Source organism: Hyperolius riggenbachi, chromosome 3 (genome assembly GCF_040937935.1).
Source record: "Hyperolius riggenbachi isolate aHypRig1 chromosome 3, aHypRig1.pri, whole genome shotgun sequence".
Lineage (NCBI taxonomy): Eukaryota > Metazoa > Chordata > Amphibia > Anura > Hyperoliidae > Hyperolius > Hyperolius riggenbachi.
In genome coordinates, this window is record NC_090648.1 from 65336279 (window position 1) to 65360077 (window position 23799).

Genomic DNA, 23799 nt, shown 5'->3' on the forward strand with positions numbered 1-23799 from the left:
GGCACACTGGTCATTGGGGGGGGCAGCGTTGGGCTGGTGAGGCAGCAGATGTGGCGTCACAAGGCCAATTCAGGTTCAATTTTAGCATGAAATCGATTGGCCTGCGGTGTATGGGTGGCCGACAGATTGCTCTCTAATGAATTGAAGAGCAATGGACCCAATACTGACCCCTGTGGGACCCCACTGCTAACAGCCAATCATTTTGAATAAGATCCATTGACCACAACTCTTTGTTTTCTGTCCATTAGCCAGTTCCCTATCCATGCACAGACTCTTCCCCAGTCCTTACATCAAAAAATGTTGCACCAGACTTTTGTGGGGAACAATCGAAGTCCAAGTATATCACATCTACAGCATTCCCAATATCCACATTAGCATTCACTACCTCATAAAAGCTGAGCATGTTAGACAAAACTTAAAAGCCTTAGTAAACCCATGCTGATGCTGAGAAATAAGATTTCTGCTATGAAGTCTTGTATAGTATCTCTTAGTAACCCCTCAAATAGTTTGCACACAACTGACGTTAAGCTTACAGGTCTATAATTTCCCAGATCTGATTTTTTGCCCTTCTTAAAGTGAACCTCCAGACTAAAAATCTACTCAGCAGCAGTGAAAAGGCCTGGTGTTTCTGTTAACAGTTTCACAGCATCAGAATTTTTTCTTACCCAAGCCTCATTTTTAGTTGTACAGAAGCTAAGAAATCTGCCCGGACATTTTTCCCCTGATGCTGTGCAAAGCATGATGGGATTTCAAATGTCCTTCTGCTGTTTTGTCGCAAATGTTTTTTTTTATTTTGAATTTGAGATTTGAAGCCTAGCGCGTGCAGTTGGGAGGGGTGATTGGGACACAGGACAGTTGGAATTGTGTCTCATGCTCCCTGTCACCTCCTTCCAAACAAAAAGATGGCTGCCATCATGAAATCACAAACATTTGCCTGTTCTTTTAAAACAGGGTGAGTAAGAGATTATATTGCCTATCTATTTTAATTAACATAACTAATGTAACTTAATGAATTGTATGTTTGTTTAGGCTGAAGTTCCCCTTTAAATAATGGGAAAACGTGGGCTGTATGCCAATCTATTGGAACTCTGCCAGTTGAGAGTCTCAAAAGACAAGATAAAGGGGTTTATCGATAACTGAACTTAATTCCCTTAGGAGCCGAGGATGTATGCCATCCGGGCCAGGTGCCTTATCTATTTTTATTTTACAGTATTCAGTCTTGCCTTCACTTCTTCCTGTGTTAAAGGGGCACTATGGTGAAAAATTGTAAAATGTTAAATATCTGCAAACATAAACAAATAAGAAGTACGTTTTTCCCAGGGTAAAGTGAGCCATAAATTACTTTTCTCCTATGTTGCTGTCACTTACAGTAGGTAGTAGAAATCTGACAGAAGTGACAGGTTTTGGATTAGCCCATCTCTTCATGGGGGGTTCTCAGGGATTTATTTGTTTTCAAAAGCACTTAGTGAATGGCAGTTGCTCTATCCAACTGCCAAAAAAGTGTACGGTGACCAGGGAAGCTGGCCAGCATCTTTGTATAAATCTTTTTCAGGGAATTTCTTTATAAAGAATAAAGATCATGCTGAGAATCTCAGATGAAGAGATGGACTAGTCCAAAACCTGTCGCTTCTGTCAGATTTCTACTACCTACTGTAAGTCACAGCAACATAGGAGAAAAGTAAATTTCGGCTCAGTTTACTCTGGAAAAAACATACTTCTCATTTGTCTATGTTTGTACATATTTTAAATTGTACAGTGCTCGGAGACCGGGAGGGCGGCGCAGAGCGGAGCGTTCGGTGTGGGACAGTCGGCTGCAAGGGGCTGGAGAAAGCCCTAGGTGAGTAAAGCTCCTTTTTTTAATATAGGCTGATAACTCTTTTAAGTATTTAATATTACAATTAGAAAATTGAGACCCTTCCGCATCTGTAATTTGCAACAGCGATGTTTCCCTTGGTCGAATCTGCCCATCATTGCCTGATGTCTGGCTTCCTTTAGTGACAAGACCAAAGTAGATCAAGTAAATCACCTAAATATTAAGTGTGTATCTGTCGTTTCCTGTTAAAGATTAGATTTATTTCCAATATCTCTGCTATTTTGCGATTACTTGCAAAAACAAGCTCCTCCTACTCAGGGAATTGATGCATTGATTTTGGCAACCTCATAACCCACATTGACAAGATTGAATAGTTTATCACATGTATTTTATAATATTAACTAGCTGAAGACCTGGCATTGCTCAGGTGTTTGCTTGTTGTTGGGTCCAGCCACTTTTTCTAACCTTGACACACAGTCAGTCAGTCGGTCAGTCAGTCAATGAGTGGGTCTTCCGGTGCGTACACATGCCATACTTTAGCAAATGACGGGTCCGTCAGACGCTCCTGCTGAGCGAACGTTCTGCCGCCAGTAGGACGTGTGTACACGCTGTCGGCAGACTGATAAGACTGTTGCCGACAGCGTGTACACACGTCCTACTATCGACAGAACGTCCGCCCAGCGGGAGGGTCTGACTGACCCATCGTTTGCTAAAGTATGGCGTGTGTACGTGCCTTAAAGGGAACCTTAACTCTAAAAGAAAACATGAGTTTTACTTACCTGGGGCATGTAGCAGCCCCCTGCAGCCATCCTGTGCCCTCGCAGTCACTCATGGCTCCTCCGGTGCCCCGCTGCCAGCTAGTTTCATTTTTGCCGACTGGGAGTCGGCCTGCCGCCATGCGTACCTTTTTACGCATTCCCGTTGGTGCAGGAAGCTATTGCGGACATCAAGTACATTTTTACGCGTTACGGGTGTAATGCGTAAAATTGTACACATTACACACGTAATGCGTAAAAATGTACTTGTTGATGTCCGCAATAGCTTCCTGCACCAACGGGAATGCGTAAAAAGGTACGCATGGCGGCAGGCCGACTCCCAGTCGGCAAAAACGAAACTAGCTGGCAGTGGGGGACCAGAGGAGCCATGAGTGACTGCGAGGGCACAGGATGGCTGCAGGGGGCTGGTACATGCCCCAAGTAAGTAAAACTCATGTTTTCTTTTAGAGTTAAGGTTCCCTTTAAGGTGAATGAGTCTGGGTCCGCTTTAACCAAACTATAATAATGATTTTTGTCTAGTTTCCACCTCCCTGCTACTTAAGATTCACAGCAGCGATAACACACATCGGAAAGCAATGAAGAGGTTAATTTGAGGTTTTCCCCAAAGAGAAAGTATTGTTTTCCTGAGGCCCGAACCACTGTTACCACAGAAAGGCCCAGCACTCAGGGGAGTCTCCCATGAGCCTCTGCACCAGCAACACTTGTCGTCAAGGGCACGCCAGATGGAGGCTGATCTGATGCAAGCGTCTACGTGAGACAAAAGTCTAATATATCTATCTATCCATCTATCTATAAATATATAAAAATAGACATATATATATATATATATATATATACACACAGTCCCCTTCCATAGAGTGGTGCCTTCTTTATACTACTCCCTTTTGCAGTGCCACCCGTTAGAGTGGTGTCTTCATTACTGTACTGTAGTGGTGTGCCTATTATAGCACTTCCTATTACAACGTCCCCCATTGTAGTGGTTCCCCTATTAGAGTACTCTCTAATACAGTGCCTTCCCATAGTGGTGCCTCCATTATAGTGGTGGTTGCATTTTCACCAGAGATAGGAATGAAGAGGGCAGTGGGGTTAGAGCCGTATCTTCCACCACATGGCAAACCTAGGCAGTTGCCTAGGGCCTGGAGAGAGTCTAGGGGCCTGGCGGATGCTAGCCCCAACCAAATCTTACTAAAAAAAGACAGGTAATCATCAGCAGTGGGCAAAAACTGCTTTCTTGCCTAGGGCCCCATCTCATCTTAATGTTTTTTCTGAGCAGGTTATCAGTTACCTGCTCACCTGCTCCACTTCATCTGACACACTGCTGAGTCTTCTCTCTCTCTGTTCAGCACTAAGGTCATGTGACTGTTGTGCCACATGACACATGACCACAGTGCCGGTGAAAAGAGAAGATGCAGCATTGTGGTGGCTGAAAAGCTGCAGAGCAGGTAACCATCAGAGGTGGAGGGAGAACAGCAGTATTCTCCCCAGGCTCTTTCAGCCGGATGCTCCACCCGGCTAGTTTTGATGAGCACCCGGCTGTTATCAGCTCACCTCCTCCTATGCTGTAAGCAGAGTTGCACACAGAAGCACTGGCCCTGAATCCGCTCATCTCACCCCACCCGGATAATTTTTCCTGCCACTCGGCTACTTTTTCATGCCACCGGGCTGGAAAATTTTGGGGGGGAGACCACTGAACAGCATAGGGTCATCCAGCCACCCGGATCGCCTGGTCCTACAAACGGCTTTACATAACAGTCAATGATTTTGTAAGCAAACGATCGGAATTATCTCACGGGCTGAACATAAGAATGGCCGCCAGTGAATAGGAGTAGTTGTTAAGTAACAGCTGCTGACCAGGATGACAGATCTGCCTGCCTAGCCAACCTATCAGCTGTACCGGCTGATGCTCCATGTCACTTTCATTAGGAGTGACTGACTCTGACAGCGCATTAAATGGCTCGCTGTGCTAGGGTCACTGCGCTCCTTCGCCAAGTCAGGCCCATCTCTTCATTATCTCTGATTAGGTTACTTTTCGCCTTCTCGAGACTTATCCTTTAACTTTCCCCCATGCTGCACTGATTTGGGCTTTAATCGCAGCAGCTGGCTTACTGTCCCACTCTATACTACACCGCCCCCCCTTCCTTACACACATTCAGCTAGTCTCCAGGGGCTATACCCTGTAATTAGCCCGAGAGTGGACAGATGGCTGAGTGCTTTTGTCTCTCGCCCCCTTACCCCTCCTTCCTCTCCCTCCCCATTCACAGCATCCCTCTCCCCAAGGGGGCGACATCTGAATGACAAAGGCAAGACAAAAGAATGATCCCCCATCCAGCCCGACCTGCTGCCTGTACAATGCTGTGTGACCTTAGGAGAGAAGGTGTACTGCTTGGAGGGCATCTGTCAGCCTGTCTTCTGGGAAGGGGGAGGCATATCTTATTTCTTTGTTTCAGCAGGGGAAGAGGGATCATAATCTGTTCCAACCAATTCTGTATGTATAGAATTATGCATATAATGCATAGGAACAGAGCAACACAAAATACAGTCACCTATTTCACTGTTAACCATTAAAGGTATTACAGTGACTCTCGCTTCTGGGACCAACAGTACGATCTTCCCTGTAAGAACCTCTGTCTTCTAGATTGCAAGCTGTTCTGGAAAAGCTCCTCCTCCCTAGAACTCCTAATAAATATGATTATTTAGTATTTATATAGGGCCGACATATTCCGCAGCACTGTACACAGTATATTGTCTTGTCACTAACTGTCCCTCAGAGGGGCTCACAATCTAATCCCTACCATAGTCATATGTCCGTTGAAGTCTAGGGCCAATTTTAGGGGTAAGCCGATTAACTTATCTGTATGTTTTGGGGATGTGGGAGGAAACAGGAAGACCTGGAGGAACCCCACACAGACATGAGGAGAACATACAAACTCTGTAGTGCCCTGGCTGGTTTTATGACTATATCCTGTGTATTTCTTCAGATACCTATGCATCAATGATTTGATAGCTGCAGGAATCAGAATAAATTGTTTTGAATGCATTGGGCAAATATTATTATTATTATGTATTTATATAGCAATGGCATCCTCTGGAGCACTTAACATAGTAAATAGTGATGTCACTGACTGTCCTCAGAGGAGCTCACAATGTAATCCCTTCCACAGCTAATGTTCTACCATATTATTATGTATTTATATAGCACGGGCATCTTCTGCAGCACAGTACAGAGTACATAGTCATGTCACTGACTGTCCTCAGAGGAGCTCACAATCTATTCCCTACCACAGCCGTAGTGTTATGTCCTGCCATATTATTATTATGTATTTATATTGCACTGACATCTTCTGCAAAACTTTACAGAGTCCATAGTCATATCACTGACTTTACTCAGAGGAGCTAAGAATCTAATCCCTGACATAGTCATAGCCTAATGTCCTACCATATTATTATTATTATGTATTTACAGTATATAGTACTGACATCTGCAGCAGCACATTACAGAGTACATAGTCATGTCACTGACGTTCCTCAGAGGAGCTCACAGTCTCTTTCCTGCAACAGTCATAGCCTAATGTCCTACCATATTATTATTATTATTATGTATTTACAATATATAGTATTGACATCTGCAGCAGTACATAGTCATGTCACTGACGTTCCTCAGAGGAGCTCACAATCAGTGAAAACCTCTATAATAATAATTTCCAAGCCATCTCTGTGTGTATATGTGTCCTTCCGTCCCACACAACGCCCTCTCCTGCCCCGCTCTGATTGGCCATGGCACTGTATCCATCTGCCCTGCACATGCCCACTCCTGCCCTGCTGTGGTGGGCGACAGCACTACGTCCATCCCTCCCGCACATGCCCCCTCCTGCCCCACCCCGCCCCGCTCTGATGGGCCATGGCACTGTATCCATCCGCCCTGCACATGCCCACTCCTGCCCCACCCGGCCCCGCTCTGATAGGCCATGGCTCTGTATACATCCGCCCTGCACATGCCCCCTCCTGCCCTGCTGTGGTGGGCAACAGCACTACGTCCATCCCTCCCGCACATGCCCCCTCCTGCCCCACCCCGCTCTGATTGGCCATGGCACTGTATCCATCTGCCCTGCACATGCCCCCTCCTGCCCCACCCCGCCCTGCTCTGATGGGCCATGGCTCTGTATCCATCCGCCCTGCACATGCCCCCTCCTGCCCCACCCCGCCCCGATGGGCCATGGCTCTGTATCCATCCGCCCTGCACATGCCCCCTCCTGCCCCACCCCGCCCCGATCTGATGGGCCATGGCTCTGTATACATCCGCCCTGCACATGCCCCCTCCTGCCCTGCTGTGGTGGGCAACAGCACTACGTCCATCCCTCCCGCACATGCCCCCTCCTGCCCCACCCCGCCCCGCTCTGATAGGCCATGGCACTGTATCCATCCGCCCTGCACATGCCCACTCCTGCCCCACCCCGCCCCGCTCTGATAGGCCATGGCTCTGTATACATCCGCCCTGCACATGCCCCCTCCTGCCCCACCCCGCTCTGATTGGCCATGGCACTGTATCCATCTGCCCTGCACATGCCCCCTCCTGCCCCACCCCGCCCCGCTCTGATGGGCAATGGCTCTGTATCCATCCGCCCTGCACATGCCCACTCCTGCCCCACCCCGCCCCGCTCTGATAGGCCATGGCTCTGTATCCATCCGCCCTGCACATGCCCCCTCCTGCCCCACCCCGCCCTGCTCTGATGGGCCATGGCTCTGTATCCATCCGCCCTGCACATGCCCCCTCCTGCCCCACCCCGCTCTGATTGGCCATGGCACTGTATCCATCTGCCCTGCACATGCCCCCTCCTGCCCCACCCCGCCCCGCTCTGATGGGCAATGGCTCTGTATCCATCCGCCCTGCACATGCCCACTCCTGCCCCACCCCGCCCCGCTCTGATAGGCCATGGCACTGTATCCATCCGCCCTGCACATGCCCACTCCTGCCCCACCCCGCCCCGCTCTGATAGGCCATGGCTCTGTATACATCCGCCCTGCACATGCCCCCTCCTGCCCCACCCCGCTCTGATTGGCCATGGCACTGTATCCATCTGCCCTGCACATGCCCACTCCTGCCCTACTGTGGTGGGTGACAGCACTACGTCCATCCCTCCTGCACATGCCCCCTCCTGCCGCACCCCGCCCCGCTCTAATAGGCCATGGCTCTGTATCCATCCGCCCTGCACATGCCCCCTCCTGCCCTGCTGTGGTGGGTGACAGCACTACGTCCATCGCTCCCGCACATGCCCCCTCCTGCCCCACCCCGCTCTAATAGGCCATAGCTCTGTATCCATCCGCCCTGCACATGCCCCCTCCTGCCCCACCCCACCCCGCTCTAATAGGCCATGGCTCTGTATCCATCCGCCCTGCACATGCCCACTCCTGCCCCGCCCTGCTGTGATTGGTGCGCTATGCAGTCCTGAGATGGCGAGCGCAGCAAAGGGCGGGTAACACGCTAGTATGATAATAAGAAGTAAAAGAATGAATTCTGTGTCCAGTCGCTAGCATCACCGTTACCTATATTATCTTCCCATCTAGCATTCTTGCCATACAGCTGCATAGAGACTGCAGGTTATATAGAAGCAGGAAATTTGAGCTCCTGTTAGCGGTAAAATATAATGGGCCCCATTATATTTATCGGTAATGAGGGAAATTTTGCAGTGAGTCAGGGCCGCATGGCTTTGTTTTGCAGTTTGTTTTTATTTATTACATGCAGTAAGGGCAGTTAAAGAGGAACTCTAGCCTAAACAAACATACTGTCATTAAGTTACATTAGCTATGTTAATTAAAATAGATAGGTACCGTAATATAATCTCTTACCCATCCTGTTTTAAAAGAACAGGCAAATGTTTGATTTAATGAGAGCAGCCATTTTTTTGGTTTGAAAGGAGGTGACAGGGAGCATGAGAGACAGTTCCAACTGTCCTGTGTGCTGATCACCCCTCCCAGTTGCTAGGCAACGTGAATAACAACATAGGAAATCCCATCATGCTTTGCACAGCATCAGGGAAAAAAAGCCAGGGCAGTTTTTTTGATGGGTGGAGCTTAGCTAAAAATGCAGCTAAAAATGATCCTTTGGTAAGAAAAACAAAGTTCTGATGCTGTGAAACTGTAAGAAACACCAAGCCTTTTCAGTTCTGATGAGTAGATTTTTAGTCTGGAGGTTCACTTTAAGGTTAGGCGTTGGGGGTGTTTTGTGGCGGCAGATACGGTTAAGGTTAGCCGTAGGGAGGGATGTGGTTAGGGTTAGGTATCGCTAGAGGGAGGGTTCAGTGTGAGAATAGGTTTAGCTTTAGTAAAATATCGGTATTCAATACCGATATTTTATGACCGTTTTTACACTTAAATAGTAGACTATTGGTAAATTTGCCAATACTCTACTACTATCAGGTTTCCTGGACGCCCACATTTTTGAGTGCCCTTTTTTGACGTACACGGTTTGATTGCCTCGGGGCTTTTCATCCTCTGTTTATGCCATGAACAGGCTGAGCTCAGCCGTGTTGTCCTGGCGTTTCTATGGAGACTGGACACAGCAGCTGCACAGAGGCTTATGTCAGGAGGGAAACATGGGCATGTATTTAGTAAACTTTCCAGAGTGCACATGTTAAAGGTTACGCTCAAACATGCGCATTGCCTCTACCAGGGTTGTCCAACTCCCGTCCTCGGGGCCATATCCAGGCCAGTGTCTAGGATGGACTGAGAAATGTGTACTTCATGATAAGCCACGCCTTTCCTGATTCAGTCTCATCAATTCACATGAGCTGTGCCAACAAATGTGTGAGGACCTCTGCCCTCGAGGACTGGAGTTGGCCAGCCCTGCCTTTAAAGTGAACCTCCGGACTAAAAATCTACTCAGCAAAACCTAAAAGGCTTGGTGTTTCTTTAACAGTTTCACAGCATCAGAACTTTGTTTTTCTTACCAAAGCATCATTTTTAGCTGCATTTTTAGCTAAACTCCGCCCCATCAAAGAAAACTGCCGGGCGTTTTTTCCTTGATGCTGTGCAAAGCATGATGGGATTTCCTATGTTGTTATTCACGTTGCCTAGCAACTAGGAGGGGTGATCAGCACACAGGACAGTTGGAACTGTGTCTCATGCTCCCTGTTACCTCCTTTCAAACAAAAAGATGGCTGCCCTCATGAAATTAAACATTTGCCTGTTCTTTTAAAACAGGGTGGGTAAGAGATTATATTACCTATCTATTTTAATTAACATAACTAATGTAACTTAATGACAGTATGTTTGTTTAGGCTGGAGTTCCTCTTTAAGGACCATTACAGCGAAAAAAGTAAGTAGTTAAAACAGTAAGATACCAGCCAGCCTCCCTACTCACTTGCACACTATTTTGTCAGTTAGACTTAGCAACTGCTGTTCAGGAAATGCTATTGAAAACAAAGAAAACCCTGAGAATCCCGCATGAAAAGATGGACTAGTCCAAAATCTGTCGGTTCTGTCAGATTTTAACTGCTTACTTTTTTCGCTGGGGCGGTACTTTAAATACAGGTGTTAGCGCTGGTTTGCACGGATGCTTTTGCGGCGTTAAACATGGTGGTTCGGACGCAGCATTTTTGGGGATCTACCGCCGTCACATTCAAGTGAATGGAAGCGTTTAGAGCTGGCTTTTGCAGGCTTACATGAAAGCCTGGCAGTTAATCTCAGCTTTGTGTCTCGTCTCGAAAGCAACATGCAGCTGTCAGAGGCAGTAAACGTTGGGAAATCAGTGTAGGGACCCAAACCGCCAGCCTGGAAAGCTTCCCAAAAGTCTTCAAAAGCTAGCGTTTAAACGTCAGCGTCTGAACACGGCGCCGAACAAAAGCTCAGCAGAGGTCCGTGTGAACCAGGCCTTATAAATTATAACAAGCCTCCTCCAGTAAAAGCCTCTGAGGAACAGAAGCCCCCCCATTGGCTTCAGCAGTCCCTTCCTTAGTTCAACAACATATATGCATACCTCGGTCCTCCCAATATTTTGAGATAAGGAAAAGGGTCTCTTAAAGAGAAACCGTAACCAAGAATTGATCTTTATTCCAATCAGTAGCTGATACACCTTATCCATTGAGAAATCTATTCCTTTTCTTAAACGGATTATCAGGGGGCTCTGTATGGCTGATATTGTGGTGAAACCCCTCCCACAGTGCAAAGTCAGCGCCTCACAGCGCTGAGGTCCTGACATCACACTGTGGGAGCCTTGTTGCATTGTGGGAAATAACAGCTGTTTCCAACTGCCAAAAAATGCAAGCAGCATCTCCTTCCAGTGACATCACTTGCCAGCAGTAAAAATGTCACCATGTGATAAATGTCTGAATGTAAATCAGGGTGAAGAAAGATTTTACAATGAGCAAACACTGACTAAATCCTTTATACATCATTGTAAAAATAAAGCACTTTTTTATTACATTATTTTAACTGGAGTTCCTCTTTAAGCCACGCCCCTGACACAACCCTAGTCATGCATAACAAAGATTTTATGAGATTTTTTTTTAATTTTATCATTCAAACTACACTGGTCCTTTCCATCCTGGTTCATTAGGCTTCATATTAACATTTGAATATAAGAAATATTTAAATGTAAAGGATGGGAATAAAGTTTAGGGTCAATTAAACAAATTTTTCAGGATAAAAATACATATATTTACATAGATCTGTACATCAGTCCTGAAAGAGGGACAAATGAGGAAGAATGAGGGACAGAGGGACTGGGTTTCCAAAGAGGGACTGTCCCTCCAAAAGAGGGACAGTTGGGAGCTATGTCTATGCCTTGTGTTACCATTACAGCTCTGAATGCCACCCATGACAAATTCGCCTGGAACAACGGCAAACATTCATCAAATTTCAATGTATGTGAGAGGTTAAAAGAACAAGCTGTTTCCTCTTACTAACCCACCAATGAAATTCCCACTTTCATGTTGCTAGGGTGGGTTTTTTGCCTTTTTTTTTATAACGGTTAGACTAAATTGGTCACACTTGGCCAATGGGGGTTTTGTTTTGCCTTCTGGACCTGTGAGAGCTGTGAGGAATTGATGGACATATGTCAGCCTTCCCATGAAGCAACAGGGCACAAGTCACAGTGAGGGCGGCCACGCCCTGCCCTCCTGTCTCCTGTTATACTCCCTCAGGGCTCCAATGATGCCTCCCTGACACTTTCTATGGGTTTCTGCTCATGATATCCATTTTTCTTTAATTAAAATGCTAATGTATATATTTCGAGTGAATAATGTTCTTGCTGTCGTGACAACCACGCACACTGCTTTCATTTTCAAAATGCTACTGTAAAACTGACAGCTAGAAGCAGTCAAGCAGATAGGTTGACCTGGGCAAGAAGAACAGGTTTCTTCAGAACATTCTAAACACTGTTAAAGGACTACTACAGCGAAAAAAGTAAGTAGTTAAAAACTGACAGAACCGACAGGTTTTGGACTAGTCCATCTCCTAATGGGGGATTCTCAGGGTTTTCTTTGTTTCCAAAAGCATTCCCTACACCGCAGTTGGTCAGTCCAACTGCCAAAATAGTGTACAAGCAAGGAGGGAGGTTGGCTGTGGTTCAGTTAGTAAAATCGATGCAAAATCGCTTTTGTACAGGGATTAAAAAGTGATTTTGCGGAGTTCCTATACTTTGTATTGAAGCAGGACCCATGATTGCGATTTGGCCTAATCTCAATCACTAATGTGGGTTCGCATGCATTGACTAAATGCTGCTAAATTCACTTGAGTGGGCCATAGCCCTAACTGAGCTCTTTTTAAAGCGATGCAATTGGAAAATCGCTGAATAGCGCTCTTGGTGGAAACAGCCCTGCTTATTTGTGTGAGGCAATATAATCAGTTTATTTGGGCCCCTACATAAGGACCAACACATGAGGAGAAATCTGGTGCCTCCACTTTTGATAGTAAGCTCTCTGCCCCCCCGCCCCTGTGTGTCCTGCCTGATCTGGCAACCAGTGATGACCGATAGTGCTGATATCTTTTCGCATTACATTTCACGAAAATTATTTTTTGCATTCTTTATGATTTTTGGCATTTAAGGGTGTCATTTTCACATTTTTGCGACTTTTTTTTGTATTAAAAGGAGCGATTTTCAAGGTTTTTTGTGAGTTTTTATATTGGGGAGAAAATGTACCATATTGCGAAAAAATTTATTTTTGCAAATATATTCTTGAAATCGAAACTAGCAGCACTACTTGCGACCCCACCAATGACACCCTTCCCATGGACTATCTCAGACTTGAATTGCTGGGTCTCTGTAACCAGCTCCCAAATCGCATAATCATGTATCTTATACCCTGTGTGTGTGTGTATAACCTTGTGCTATGTTGTATATGTATATAACCTTGTGGTACTTCTTAAGGCTCATACACACATCAGGCCATAGTCTTTTGAAAATGAAAGATCACAGACCAATTTTACCCCCTTCCATGTAGTATGAGAGCCATACTCTACACAGTCTATTCTATGGAGCTGAACTCCCCATCAGACAGAAATCTTTGCAAGATGCTGCACACACAGATGCTGTAGTAGACATTCAAAAGTTCAGTATCTGCAAAAGATCTGTTCCTGCAAAAGATCAGTTCCAGCAAATTGCATTCATAGTCTATGATATCTACAGATCATCATACACACCTTGTTTAACAGACATTCATCTGCAGATCAGATCCACCAGGATGGATTTTCAGATCTGCAGATGATTGTCTGATCTGCAGATGAATGTCAGTTAAACAAGGTGTGTATGATGATCTGCAGATCTCATAGACTATGAATGCAATTTGCAGGAACGGATCTTTGGCAGGAACAGATCTTTTGCAGATACTGATCTTTTGTGTCTGTACAGCATCTTTGTGTGCAGAATCTTGCAAAGATTGTTTTCTGATGTGGAGTTCAGCTCCATAGAATAGACTGTGAAGGCATGGCTCTCTTACTACATGAAGGGTGGTAAGATTGGTCTGTGATCTTTCATTTTCCAAAGACTATAGTCTGATGTGTGTATGAGCCTTTAGTCTGACACCTTTTATTAACATAATATAAATCCCTACAGATTGTCCAGCCCTGCGTAATGTTGCCGCTTTAGGCTGGGAACACATTAGGCAGTGCGGGAAACGTAGTGTTTTGCTGCATATGCATTTGTGCATTTTAATGCGTGTTACGTTCATTTTCTGTGCGTTTGCATTTTGCTCCTGCACTTGTGTTTTTCTTGCTTTTGAGGTTCGCATATATAAATCGCATATGCGTTTTGTATGCGTTTTTTAAATGCGTTTTATGCAAATCACTAGGAAATCAACAGTAAGCGGAAATACATCATCAAATTTGTTATTTAAAAAAAAAAAAGAAACACATATAAAAACACACGCAAAATGCACTACCTCTGCATCACCATTGACTTTCATTATGTGTGTTTTTGATAAATATGCAACAAAACCAGCGTTTTTAAAAACGCACATTGCAGAACGCAAGTATATGCATTTTTTTTATGCGGCCCATTGTCTTGCATTATGTGCGTTTTCCGCAACGCTGGCGTTTCTGCCTAGTTTGTTCTCTGACTTATAAATACATTCTTTTAGACAGCAGGGAGAAGTGGCAGCACTTCCCAGAACAGACTGCATCTGAATGACAGCATAGGTGTGCAGAGCCTAATTATAGGCAAGAAGCACAACTTGCATTCAAAACAGATGCATCAAATTAATATTAATGGGAGATGTTAGCTTCCAAAAACAGTTTGCATGCAGAGTGTTCCGTACTGGCCCCTTCCACCGCAATGAGGCTATCCTACTGGAAGGGACCCTAACCTCTAATTATTTACCAAACAGGCATAGTGTGAACCTGGGAGCAGCTGGCCATAAAATGGTTTACAATTTTTTTTTGCGCTGCCAATTCTTCCAATAATAATATGGTAGCCATGGGTTACTACACATAAACCACACATACAGTATTCCTCTGATTGGTTTGACCACTGTCCACATCCCCATCTATGCTGCTCACCTTGATGGTCTTTGTCTGTAGCTTCAGCCCATTGAGGGTGTTAATGGCCTTATCTGCATCGTTGGGATCCACATAGTTTACAAAGCCGTATCCTAAGCTCTGACCTGCGGGAGGAAGGGGTGAAAAGGGAAGAATGTAAGCCGGTGTCACTGGTGGAAGCTTCTGTCACACACAGATAAAGAAATCTCAGCAACTGCAAATGGCATCTGGGGGGCAAAGGTCCCCTGACAGACAGCTCTGTATACACACAGATCCCCCTAATAATACAAGCTGCAGAACAAAGGGAGGACCACCTGCCGCTCCACTTCCCAGGCTTGGAGAAAGACCAAGCAGCACCACTAAGCACAGACCCTCTGCTCCAGAATAAATGTCAGGACAGCTCTAAGCTGAATGTTCACCACCTGACAGAGGAAGAAGGAGCACAGCGATGTACCACGACCATGAGCGCTCCATGATTCAGCTTCTGGCTGGTGGGTACATGCGACGTCACACCGTGGGCACGAACAGAAAGTCAAGCCATCCCGGTACTTTGCACGGAGTCGTCGGGCATCTTATAGATCCGATCCTCTGTGACAGCTGTTATTGCCGCGCATTGCTAAACCTCGTCCGCGTAATCGCGCACCTGTACCCACGTTGCGAGAGCGTGGAAACATGGTTTTAGGGTTACGCGTCAGAAAGGGGGGTTTATGGTTAGGAGTCAGGAAGGAGGATTTAGGGATAGGAGTCAGGAAGGAGGGTTAGGTGTCAGGGAAGTAGATTTTAGGGTTAGGCGTCAGGAATGGGGGTTTAGGGTTAGGCGTCAGGAAGGAGGTTTTTAAGGTTAGGCGTCAGGGAGGGGGATTTTAGGGTTAGGCGTTAGAAAGGGGGGTTGTTAGGTGGGACAAAGATTGAAATCTAGAGTTGGGTTGAGTTACAAGCGGATTCGTTGAGAAGTTTGGGGAGAACTCGGGCGAGGAAGGGTATTGCACAGGGGCCAAGGGGAGAAAAATTTGGGTTGGGGGCAGAATGCACAATTTATAATCTGTATGTAGAGCATATAAATTAACTATTTGTAGATATTTGGTTTGACTTCATTTCCCTTATTGTTGTTTTAACTACAAGAATTAATAATAATAAAAGGAAAGAAAATAAATAAGGAAAATCAAATGATGATGCAAACCATACCCAATGATGGGAGTGCTTCAATGAAGCTAATTTTTCTCTTGGGTACAGTACCATGGGTGCGCTGAGTTTGAAAAAAAAAAAAAAAAAAAGGGGGGGGTTTTAGAGTTAGGTGTCAGGAAGGAGGGTTTTAGGGTTAGGCGTCAGGGAGGGAGATTTTAGGGTTAGGTGTCAGGAAGGAGCGTTTTAGGGTTAGGCTTCAGGAATGAGGGTTTAGGGTTAGGCTTCAGGAAATGGGGGTTTAGGGTTAGGCTTCAGGAATGGGGGTTTTAGGGTTAGGCTTCAGGAATGGGGGTTTAGGGTTAGGCTTCAGGAATGGGGGTTTAGGGTTAGGCGTTAGGAAGGGGGGTTTTAGGGTTAGGCGTTAGGAAGGGGGGTTTTAGAGTTAGGTGTCAGGAAGGAGGGTTTTAGGGTTAGGCTTCAGGAATGGGGGTTTAGGGTTAGGCTTCAGGAATGGGGGTTTAGGGTTAGGTGTCAGGAAGGAGGGTTTAGGGTTAGGCTTCAGGAAGGGGGGTTTAGGGTTAGGCTTCAGGAAGGGGGGTTTAGGGTTAGGCTTCAGGAAGGAGGGTTTAGGGTTAGGCTTCAGGAAGGGGGGTTTAGGGTTAGGCTTCAGGAAGGGGGGTTTAGGGTTAGGCTTCAGGAAGGAGGGTTTAGGGTTAGGCTTCAGGAAGGGGGGTTTAGGGTTAGGCTTCAGGAAGGAGGGTTTAGGGTTAGGCTTCAGGAAGGGGGGTTTAGGGTTAGGCTTCAGGAAGGGGGGTTTAGGGTTAGGCTTCAGGAAGGAGGGTTTAGGGTTAGGCTTCAGGAAGGGGGGTTTAGGGTTAGGCTTCAGGAAGGGGGGTTTAGGGTTAGGCTTCAGGAAGGGGGGTTTAGGGTTAGGCTTCAGGAAGGAGGGTTTAGGGTTAGGCTTCAGGAAGGAGGGTTTTAGGGTTAGGCGTCAGGAAGGGGGGTTTTAGGGTTAGGCATCAGGAATGGGGGTTTAGGGTTAGGCATCGGAGGGGATAGTAAGGTTAGGTTTAGCTGTAGTAAAATATCGGTAGCATTTACAAATGTTTCACTATCATCATTACCACTGTAAATATTTTGTCATTTTCATTTGGCGCCCAATTCACAACGGTATTTATAGTTTAGACTTATATTGGCTTCACCCTGTGCCCATTTATCCGTGCGCCTCTATTTCATGCAGGGGCAATAAGGTTGGTGTTAGGAGTGGAGATGGGGAGTTTAGTGTTAGGTATAATGGGGGGGACAAGTGTTAAAACTGGAGAGGGGGGAGGTTAGTGTTACGAGTGGAGAGGGGGGTGGTTAGTGTTTGGAGGGAGGGGGGGGAGATAGTGTTATGAGTGAAGCGGTGGGGGATAGTGTTAGGATTTGAAAGGGGGGAGGTTAGTGTTAGGAGTGGGGTGAGGTTATTGTTAAGAGTGAAGTGGGGTAGGTGGTAAGTATTAGGAGACGAGTGTGTAAGGTTAGTGTTAGGAGTCAAGAGCTGAAGGTGAGGACCAGAGAGGGAGGTTAGTGTTAGGAATAAAAATGGGGAGGGTTAGTGTAATAAGTAGAGGGAGGGGAGGTTAGTGCTAGGAGTGGAGCAGGGGAGGTGGTAAGTATTAGGAGTGGAGGGGAGGGGGCGGGTTTAGTGTTAGGAGTGGAGGGGAAGGTGGTAAGTATGTGGAGGAGTGGAGGGGGAGGAGACAAGTGTGTAATGTTAGTGTTAGGAGTCAAGAGGGGAAGTTGAGGCCCGGAGTAGGAGGCTAGTGATAGGCATGAAAAGGAGGAGGGTTAGTGTAAGAACAGACAAGAGAAAGGGTGTATGGCAGGATATTGCCAAAAAAGTAACTTCTTAAAGGGAACCAGAGACGAAGCACCCTCATGTATTTTACCATATATATCAGTGGGAACATTAGAGAAAACACCTACCTTGCTTTTTGTTTCATTCTGCACTGCCTAGCTTGTTTCTTATCAGCCCTGATAAAATCCACGACTGAGCATTCAGTCTGGCTTTGTTCAGGAATATTTATAGCTCAGTCTGTGTTCTCTCATGTCTTTTCAAGTACAAGCCTGCCCCCTGCTGGCTCTGCTCAGGAATCATTATAGCTGAGTCATTATAGCAAAGCCAGACTGAATGCTCAGTGGGGGATTTTATCAGGTCTGATTAGAAGCAAGCTGTGCAGTACAGAATGAAACAGAAAGAAAGGTAGGTGTTTTCTCTAATGTTCCCACTGGTATATATGGTAAAATACATGAGGGTGCTTTGTCTCTGGTTCACTTTAAAAGTAAGAGAATGTATGCTGCCTAAATTAACGTGGTGGTAGCGGCTTAAGAGGCAGAAGTAAGCAGCATTTCCCTACATAAGCCTTGACTCTACCTCCCCCCCAACCACGCTAGCAGTGCAGGTGGCCTTTAAGCACAGATTTGCGGGGACGTGTAGACTCACTAGCAGGCCATGCTTCCTGAACACGAAACAGGCACTTAGAACCCATAATGACATTACAGCTCTGCTTTACAGGGAAGGAATTCTAGAACACAAGACGAGGACACAAGCTGCTAATTGAATCATTCTCTCTTTCCAGCAGCTCCTTGCACAATGCCCATAATGAGGAAATGGAAGGATGATGAGATTACTAAAGAATACAGATAACAAGATCTATCTCTATGGGGGGGGGGGGGGGGGAGATGTTGTTGAGGAAAACTGGCATGTTAACCTCTATAGGGGAAAAAAGAGCAGAGCAACACTGCCCATAGGCTAGATATCAACTCTGCAGCAAACTATTTTGACGCATTTAAGTAACACAACACACACAAACTACGGTAAACAATAAAGACTGGACATTTTAAACTTCCCAGTGAGCAGTCTTCCTTCTCTGTTTTATTTTGACACATTGATAAGCACCAGTCAATGGGCCTGGTTGATTTTGAACGATTGTGCATCTGCCAGAATGTGATGTGTATATGAAGAATCTAAAGGTGTTTACTTCCTGCATAATATCCATGGTCTTAACACAAGCCCTTGTGGGACAGAAAGAGAGGAGAAATAGAGAGGGGTAGAGGGGCTGTATCTCCATATCGCAGACATCATAGTAGCTATTACACACTATGTTGCTCCACCTAAATTGCATGCTATGCATAGTGCAAAGTAAGAGACCAGGCCTGGATTTTCCTTTAGGTGCCCACGGCACATGCCTAGAGCATCTCATGAAACAGGCACTTGGAACCGCCGCAGTGGATCGCTAAAGGATGAACGACAAACGCGTGCATTGTTCTCTTTGGTCCCCAGTAAGCCGCTTGCTCATTTGCAACCTGTCATCCCTGCTCCCCTCTTCACAGAACAACACACACTGGTCAACTTTTAGCCCAACAGTCTGTCTGTACAGCACTTCTTCTCAAAACTGTCACCCTAAATGGTGGGAAATTGGAGGTGTATACAAGGCTGCAGTGTAGCCATATATCAAAATCACTGACAGCTGCCCACCCCCTTATGGTTCAACACAATTTCTGTAAATACAAATTTTGCATTCTGAAGGGGAATCTGGTATACTATCCAGGACGTTACAATGTACTGGTTGGATAGAGACACTTCATAATTAACTACAGAGACTTGGGATTATATATAGTCAGCAAAGGGCAAGGTTATATTTAATAGTCAAATACAATTTTTTCCAATATGCCAACCATACTGTATGACAGAAACCCACTAGGAGCGATTTCTAAGTGCTAGTGATTTGAACAAGCTCTTGCTAATGCAATGCTATGGGGGATTTTTATAAAATCACATCGCTCCAGTGTGATCACACCCATAGCATTACCTTAGCAAGAGCTTTCATATCGCAAAGCGCTCAGAAAATCGCTCCTAGTGAGTTTCTGACCTTAGACAAGGATTAAAGGTACATACACACGTCTGCTTTCTCCAAACCACCGGTCGTTCAGACTGGTCGTTTGGACGTCAAGTTAGACGTGTGTACAAACTGCTGATAAGACTGGTTTTGGGGGATCTGGTCGTTTGGAAAAATCAGACGTGTGTATGTACCTTTAAGGACACCTGAAGTAAGAGGGATTTGGAGGGTGCTCTGTTTGTTTCTTCGTAAACAATACCAGTTGACTGGCTGTTCTGCTGACCTTTTGGGAATCACAGTAGGTGAATGAAATAGAGGCACAAGGAAAAATGGGCGCTATGCAAAGCCCATATAAGTCTAAATACCAAGTGGTAACAATGATAGTAAAACATTAGTAAAGGTTACCGATATTTTAGTACAACTAAACCTAACACTAATCTCACACAGAACCTTCCCCTTCCGATACCTAACCCTCCCCCCCTTCCTGACACCTAACCTTAAATCCCCCTTCTTGTCTCCTAACCCTAAACCCCCCTTCCTGACGCCTAACCCTAAACCCCCCTTCCTGACACCTAACCCTAAACCCCCCTTCCTGAATCCTAAACTCCCTTTCCTGATGCCTAACCCTAAACCCCCCCTTCCTGTCTCCTAACCCTATAGCTCCCCCTTCCTGACGATTAACCCTAAACCCCCCTTCCTGATACCTAACCCTAAACCCCCTTCCTGATGCCTAACCCTAAACCACCCTTCCTGATGCCTAACCATAAACCCCCTTCCTGATGCCTAACCCTAAATCCCCTTCCTGATGCCTAAACTCCCTTCCTGATGCCTAACCCTAAACCACCCTTCCTGATGCCTAACCATAAACCCCCTTCCTGATGCCTAACCCTAAACCCCTTTCCTGATGCCTAAACCCCCTTCTTGATGCCTAACCCTAAGCCCCCCTTCCTGATGCCTAACCCTAAACCCCCTTCCTGATGCCTAACCCTTAACCCCCCTTCCTGATGCCTAACCCTAAACCACCCTTCCTGATGCCTAACCCTAAACCCCCCTTCCTGATGCCTAACCCTAAACCCCCCTTCCTGATGCCTAACCCTAAACCCCCTTCCTGATGCCTAACCCTTAACCCCCGTTCCTGATGCCTAACCCTAAACCCCCTTCCTGATGCCTAACCCTAAACCCCCCCTTCCTGATGCCTAACCCTAAGCCCCACTTCCTGATGCCTAACCCTAAACCCCCTTCCTGATGCCTAACCCTTAACCCCCCTTCCTGATGCCTAACCCTAAACTCCCCTTCCTGATGCCTAACCCTAAAACCCCTCCCCCTTCCTGATGCCTAACCCTAAACCCCCCTTCCTGATGCCTAACCCTAAAACCCCTTCCCCTTCCTGATGCCTAACCCTAAAACCCCTCCCCCTTCCTGATGCCTAACCCTAAAACCTCACTTCCTAACTTTATAACTTTCGAACTGATAAACTTCAAAACGTGCCTTAACCTTTAAAGAGGATCTGTAACATAAAAAGATCCCCTGGGGGGTACTCACCTCGGGTGGGGGAAGCCTCCGGATCCTAATGAGGCTTCCCACGCCGTCCTCCATCCGTCAGGGGTCTCGCTGCAGCCCTCCGTGGAGTCCGGGCAGCGGTGACGTCATTATTTACCTTCCTGGCTCCAGCGCAGGCGCTCTGACGGCTGTCGGCTCCGAACTACACGGAAATACCCGATCGCCGTCGGGTCTGCTCTACTGCGCAGGCGCAAGTTTCCGGCGCCTGCGCAGTAGAGCGGACCCGACTGAGATCGGGTATTTCCGTGTAGTTCGGAACGGAAAGCCTCCACAGCGCCCCCCGCTGGAGCCAGCAAAGGTAAATATTAAACTAACAGTCGGCACAGTCGCCGGCTGTTCGGAGGGCTGCGGAGAGACCCCCGTGGGACAGAGGACGGCGTGGGAAGCCTCATTAGGATCCGGAGGCTTCCCCCACCCGAGGTGAGTACCCCCCAGGGGATCTTTTTAATGTTACAGAGTCTCTTTAAACACCCCTTCCTAATGTTATAATTTTCAAAACAATACATTTCAAAATGATAATTTTTAAAAATGAAAAATCTGTAAATACAAAAGCCAAAAAATTTCAAAACTTATAACATAATAAAAAAAAAAAAACGGTTAGACGGACGCCCAATAGCCAATATTTGGATTAGAGCCTAAATCGTCCATTAGACGCAGGTGCCCAAATGTCCTGCTTCCATCAGCAGTGTCCAAATCACACACCTGGAACAAGCATGCAGCTAATCCAGTCAAGGACTATGGCTAAAAGTATTAGAGGCAGTGGGAGTATTAGTGGCAGTAGGACAGCCAGGCAACTGGTATTGCTTAAAAGGAAATAAATATGGCAGCCTCCATATCCCTTTTGCTTCAGGTGTCCTTTAAAGTGAACCAGAGACGAAGCACCTTCATGTATTTTATTATATATATCAGTGGGAACATTAGAGAAAACATCTACCCTGCTCTCTGTTTCATTCTTCACTGCTCAGCCTGCTTGTTATCAGCCCGCATTGCCTGGCTTTGCTCAGGAATCATTATATCTGAGTCATTAAAGCAGAGCCAGAAGGGGGCAGGCTTGGGCTTGAAAAGACATCAGAGAAGACAGACTCAGCTATAATGATTCCTGAGCAAAGCCAGACTGAATGCTCAGTCGGGGATTTTATCAGGGCTGATAACAAGCAGGTTGAACAGTAAAGAATGAAACAGAGAGCAAGGTAGGTGTTTTCTCTAATGTTCCCACTGATATATACTGTATGGTAAAATACATGAGGGTGCTTTGTCTCTGGTTCACTTTAAGGCCCAACTTTGTGCCTTGGTGGGCTCCCGAGATGGAAATCCGCCTCTGGAAAAACGTGTGACGTGACAGACCCCTTACCTGTAATTTTGTCTCTGACCAGCTTGCAGGACTCGATCTCCCCGATGCTGCCGAACAGGCTCTTGAATTCTTCTTGTGTCATGTTCTGAGGAAGATAGTTTACGATCAGATTGGTCTTGCTGTCGTCGGTGGCCCCGTTTGTTCCGTTGAGAATGCCAACGCTGCCGGGACCATTACTGGCCTGCGTCTCCATGGTGCTGATTATCTGCTGGAGGAAAGAGATGGGAAGAAGAGAGCGGCACGTCAGCGTCCATCTTCAGCTACAGAGTCACGTCAGCCATGACATCATTACAGTTCCCAACACCCAACCAACTCGTCTGCTCCATTCTAATGCTCCTTGAGGTCATCTGTGGCCTCATCTCAGATTACTCAGATTGCTACAGCGGAAAATACAGTCATGTTTATTATGTCATCTATTGATGGTAAATGTTGAAGCTCCCATTATCAAGCTGTGATGACTCACTCATCGGGATGAGCACCTTACCAATAAACAGGACAGGAGGGATGTGGATGCAATGATAGATGGATCCTGCAGCCGCAGAGCTGAGTCATTCACCAGGCAACCTAGGCAGGTGCCCGGGGCCTTGTGGGTGTCAAGGGGCCCGCCAGGCACCTTCTCTGACCTCTCTCCACTTCAGCTTACCAAAAAGACCACAAGGGGGGCCCAGATCTACCACCTGGCCTAGGGCCCCATTACATGTCAATCCATCTCTGTGCAGCAGTAGTGGCGTAACTACAATTTATACCCCCCCTCCAGCAAAACTTTGATGTGTTCCCATCCCCCCCCCCACCACCACCACCACCAAATGGTCACACCCTTTCTCTTGCCTCCCCTTTTTCCCTTCACAGGCCTTGGCCCATCTCACAAGTGTCATAAAACAAGTGTGGCCATCATGATTTTCACACTCACAAGTGTAGCCACAAAAACACCGGATCTGAAGGTTAGTAGCTGCGATCACAGGGACAGCTCCCCTCTAGTTATGCTCCTGTATGACATGTCTGGTATTCCCTTATATGCTGCTCCCCAAAGGGTGCTGCTGAGGAGGCCAGCGGGTCTTAGAGTGGACCTGAACTCTTTGCACAGTACGCAATGAAGTAATTGTTCCACAGAAGAAGAAATTCACTTATCTGTGTTCTGTTTGTTTAGGCAGATCGACCTGTCTATTTAGCTTTAGGGGGGGGGGGGGGGGGGGAGAATCCTATCGGAGGAGGCTGATTGACAGCCTCACATAAACAAAGTAGGCTAGCAACAAGCAGATCTCTTAAGGGGGGAGAGCAGAGCGCAGGGGGCCTGGCAGTGGCGGTACAATGACCGTGAGGTATGTC

At 46.5% G+C, this 23799-nt stretch overlaps 1 protein-coding gene and 1 long non-coding RNA gene across 18 annotated transcripts in view; one reads left to right on the plus strand and one right to left on the minus strand.

Annotated features, from left to right (window-relative positions):
* The window catches only part of ELAVL3 (ELAV like RNA binding protein 3), a 112316-nt gene that overhangs the window by 25998 nt on the left and 62519 nt on the right, over window positions 1-23799 (minus strand). For 15 of the 17 annotated variants that reach the window (XM_068274267.1, XM_068274268.1, XM_068274270.1 and 12 more), the window contains exons 2-3: window positions 22474-22681; window positions 14578-14681 (exon numbers count right to left, since the gene is read on the minus strand). In XM_068274267.1, the coding sequence (XP_068130368.1) occupies window positions 14578-14681; window positions 22474-22681 (312 nt within the window). The remainder of the gene's footprint in view (window positions 1-14577; window positions 14682-22473; window positions 22682-23799) is intronic. The other 2 variants (XM_068274269.1, XM_068274261.1) reach the window with 1 other exon arrangement.
* LOC137562688 (uncharacterized) lies at window positions 1521-22962 on the plus strand. The gene is made up of 3 exons (XR_011030162.1): window positions 1521-1652; window positions 1757-1837; window positions 22496-22962. It is a non-coding gene; the product is annotated as an uncharacterized lncRNA (long non-coding RNA).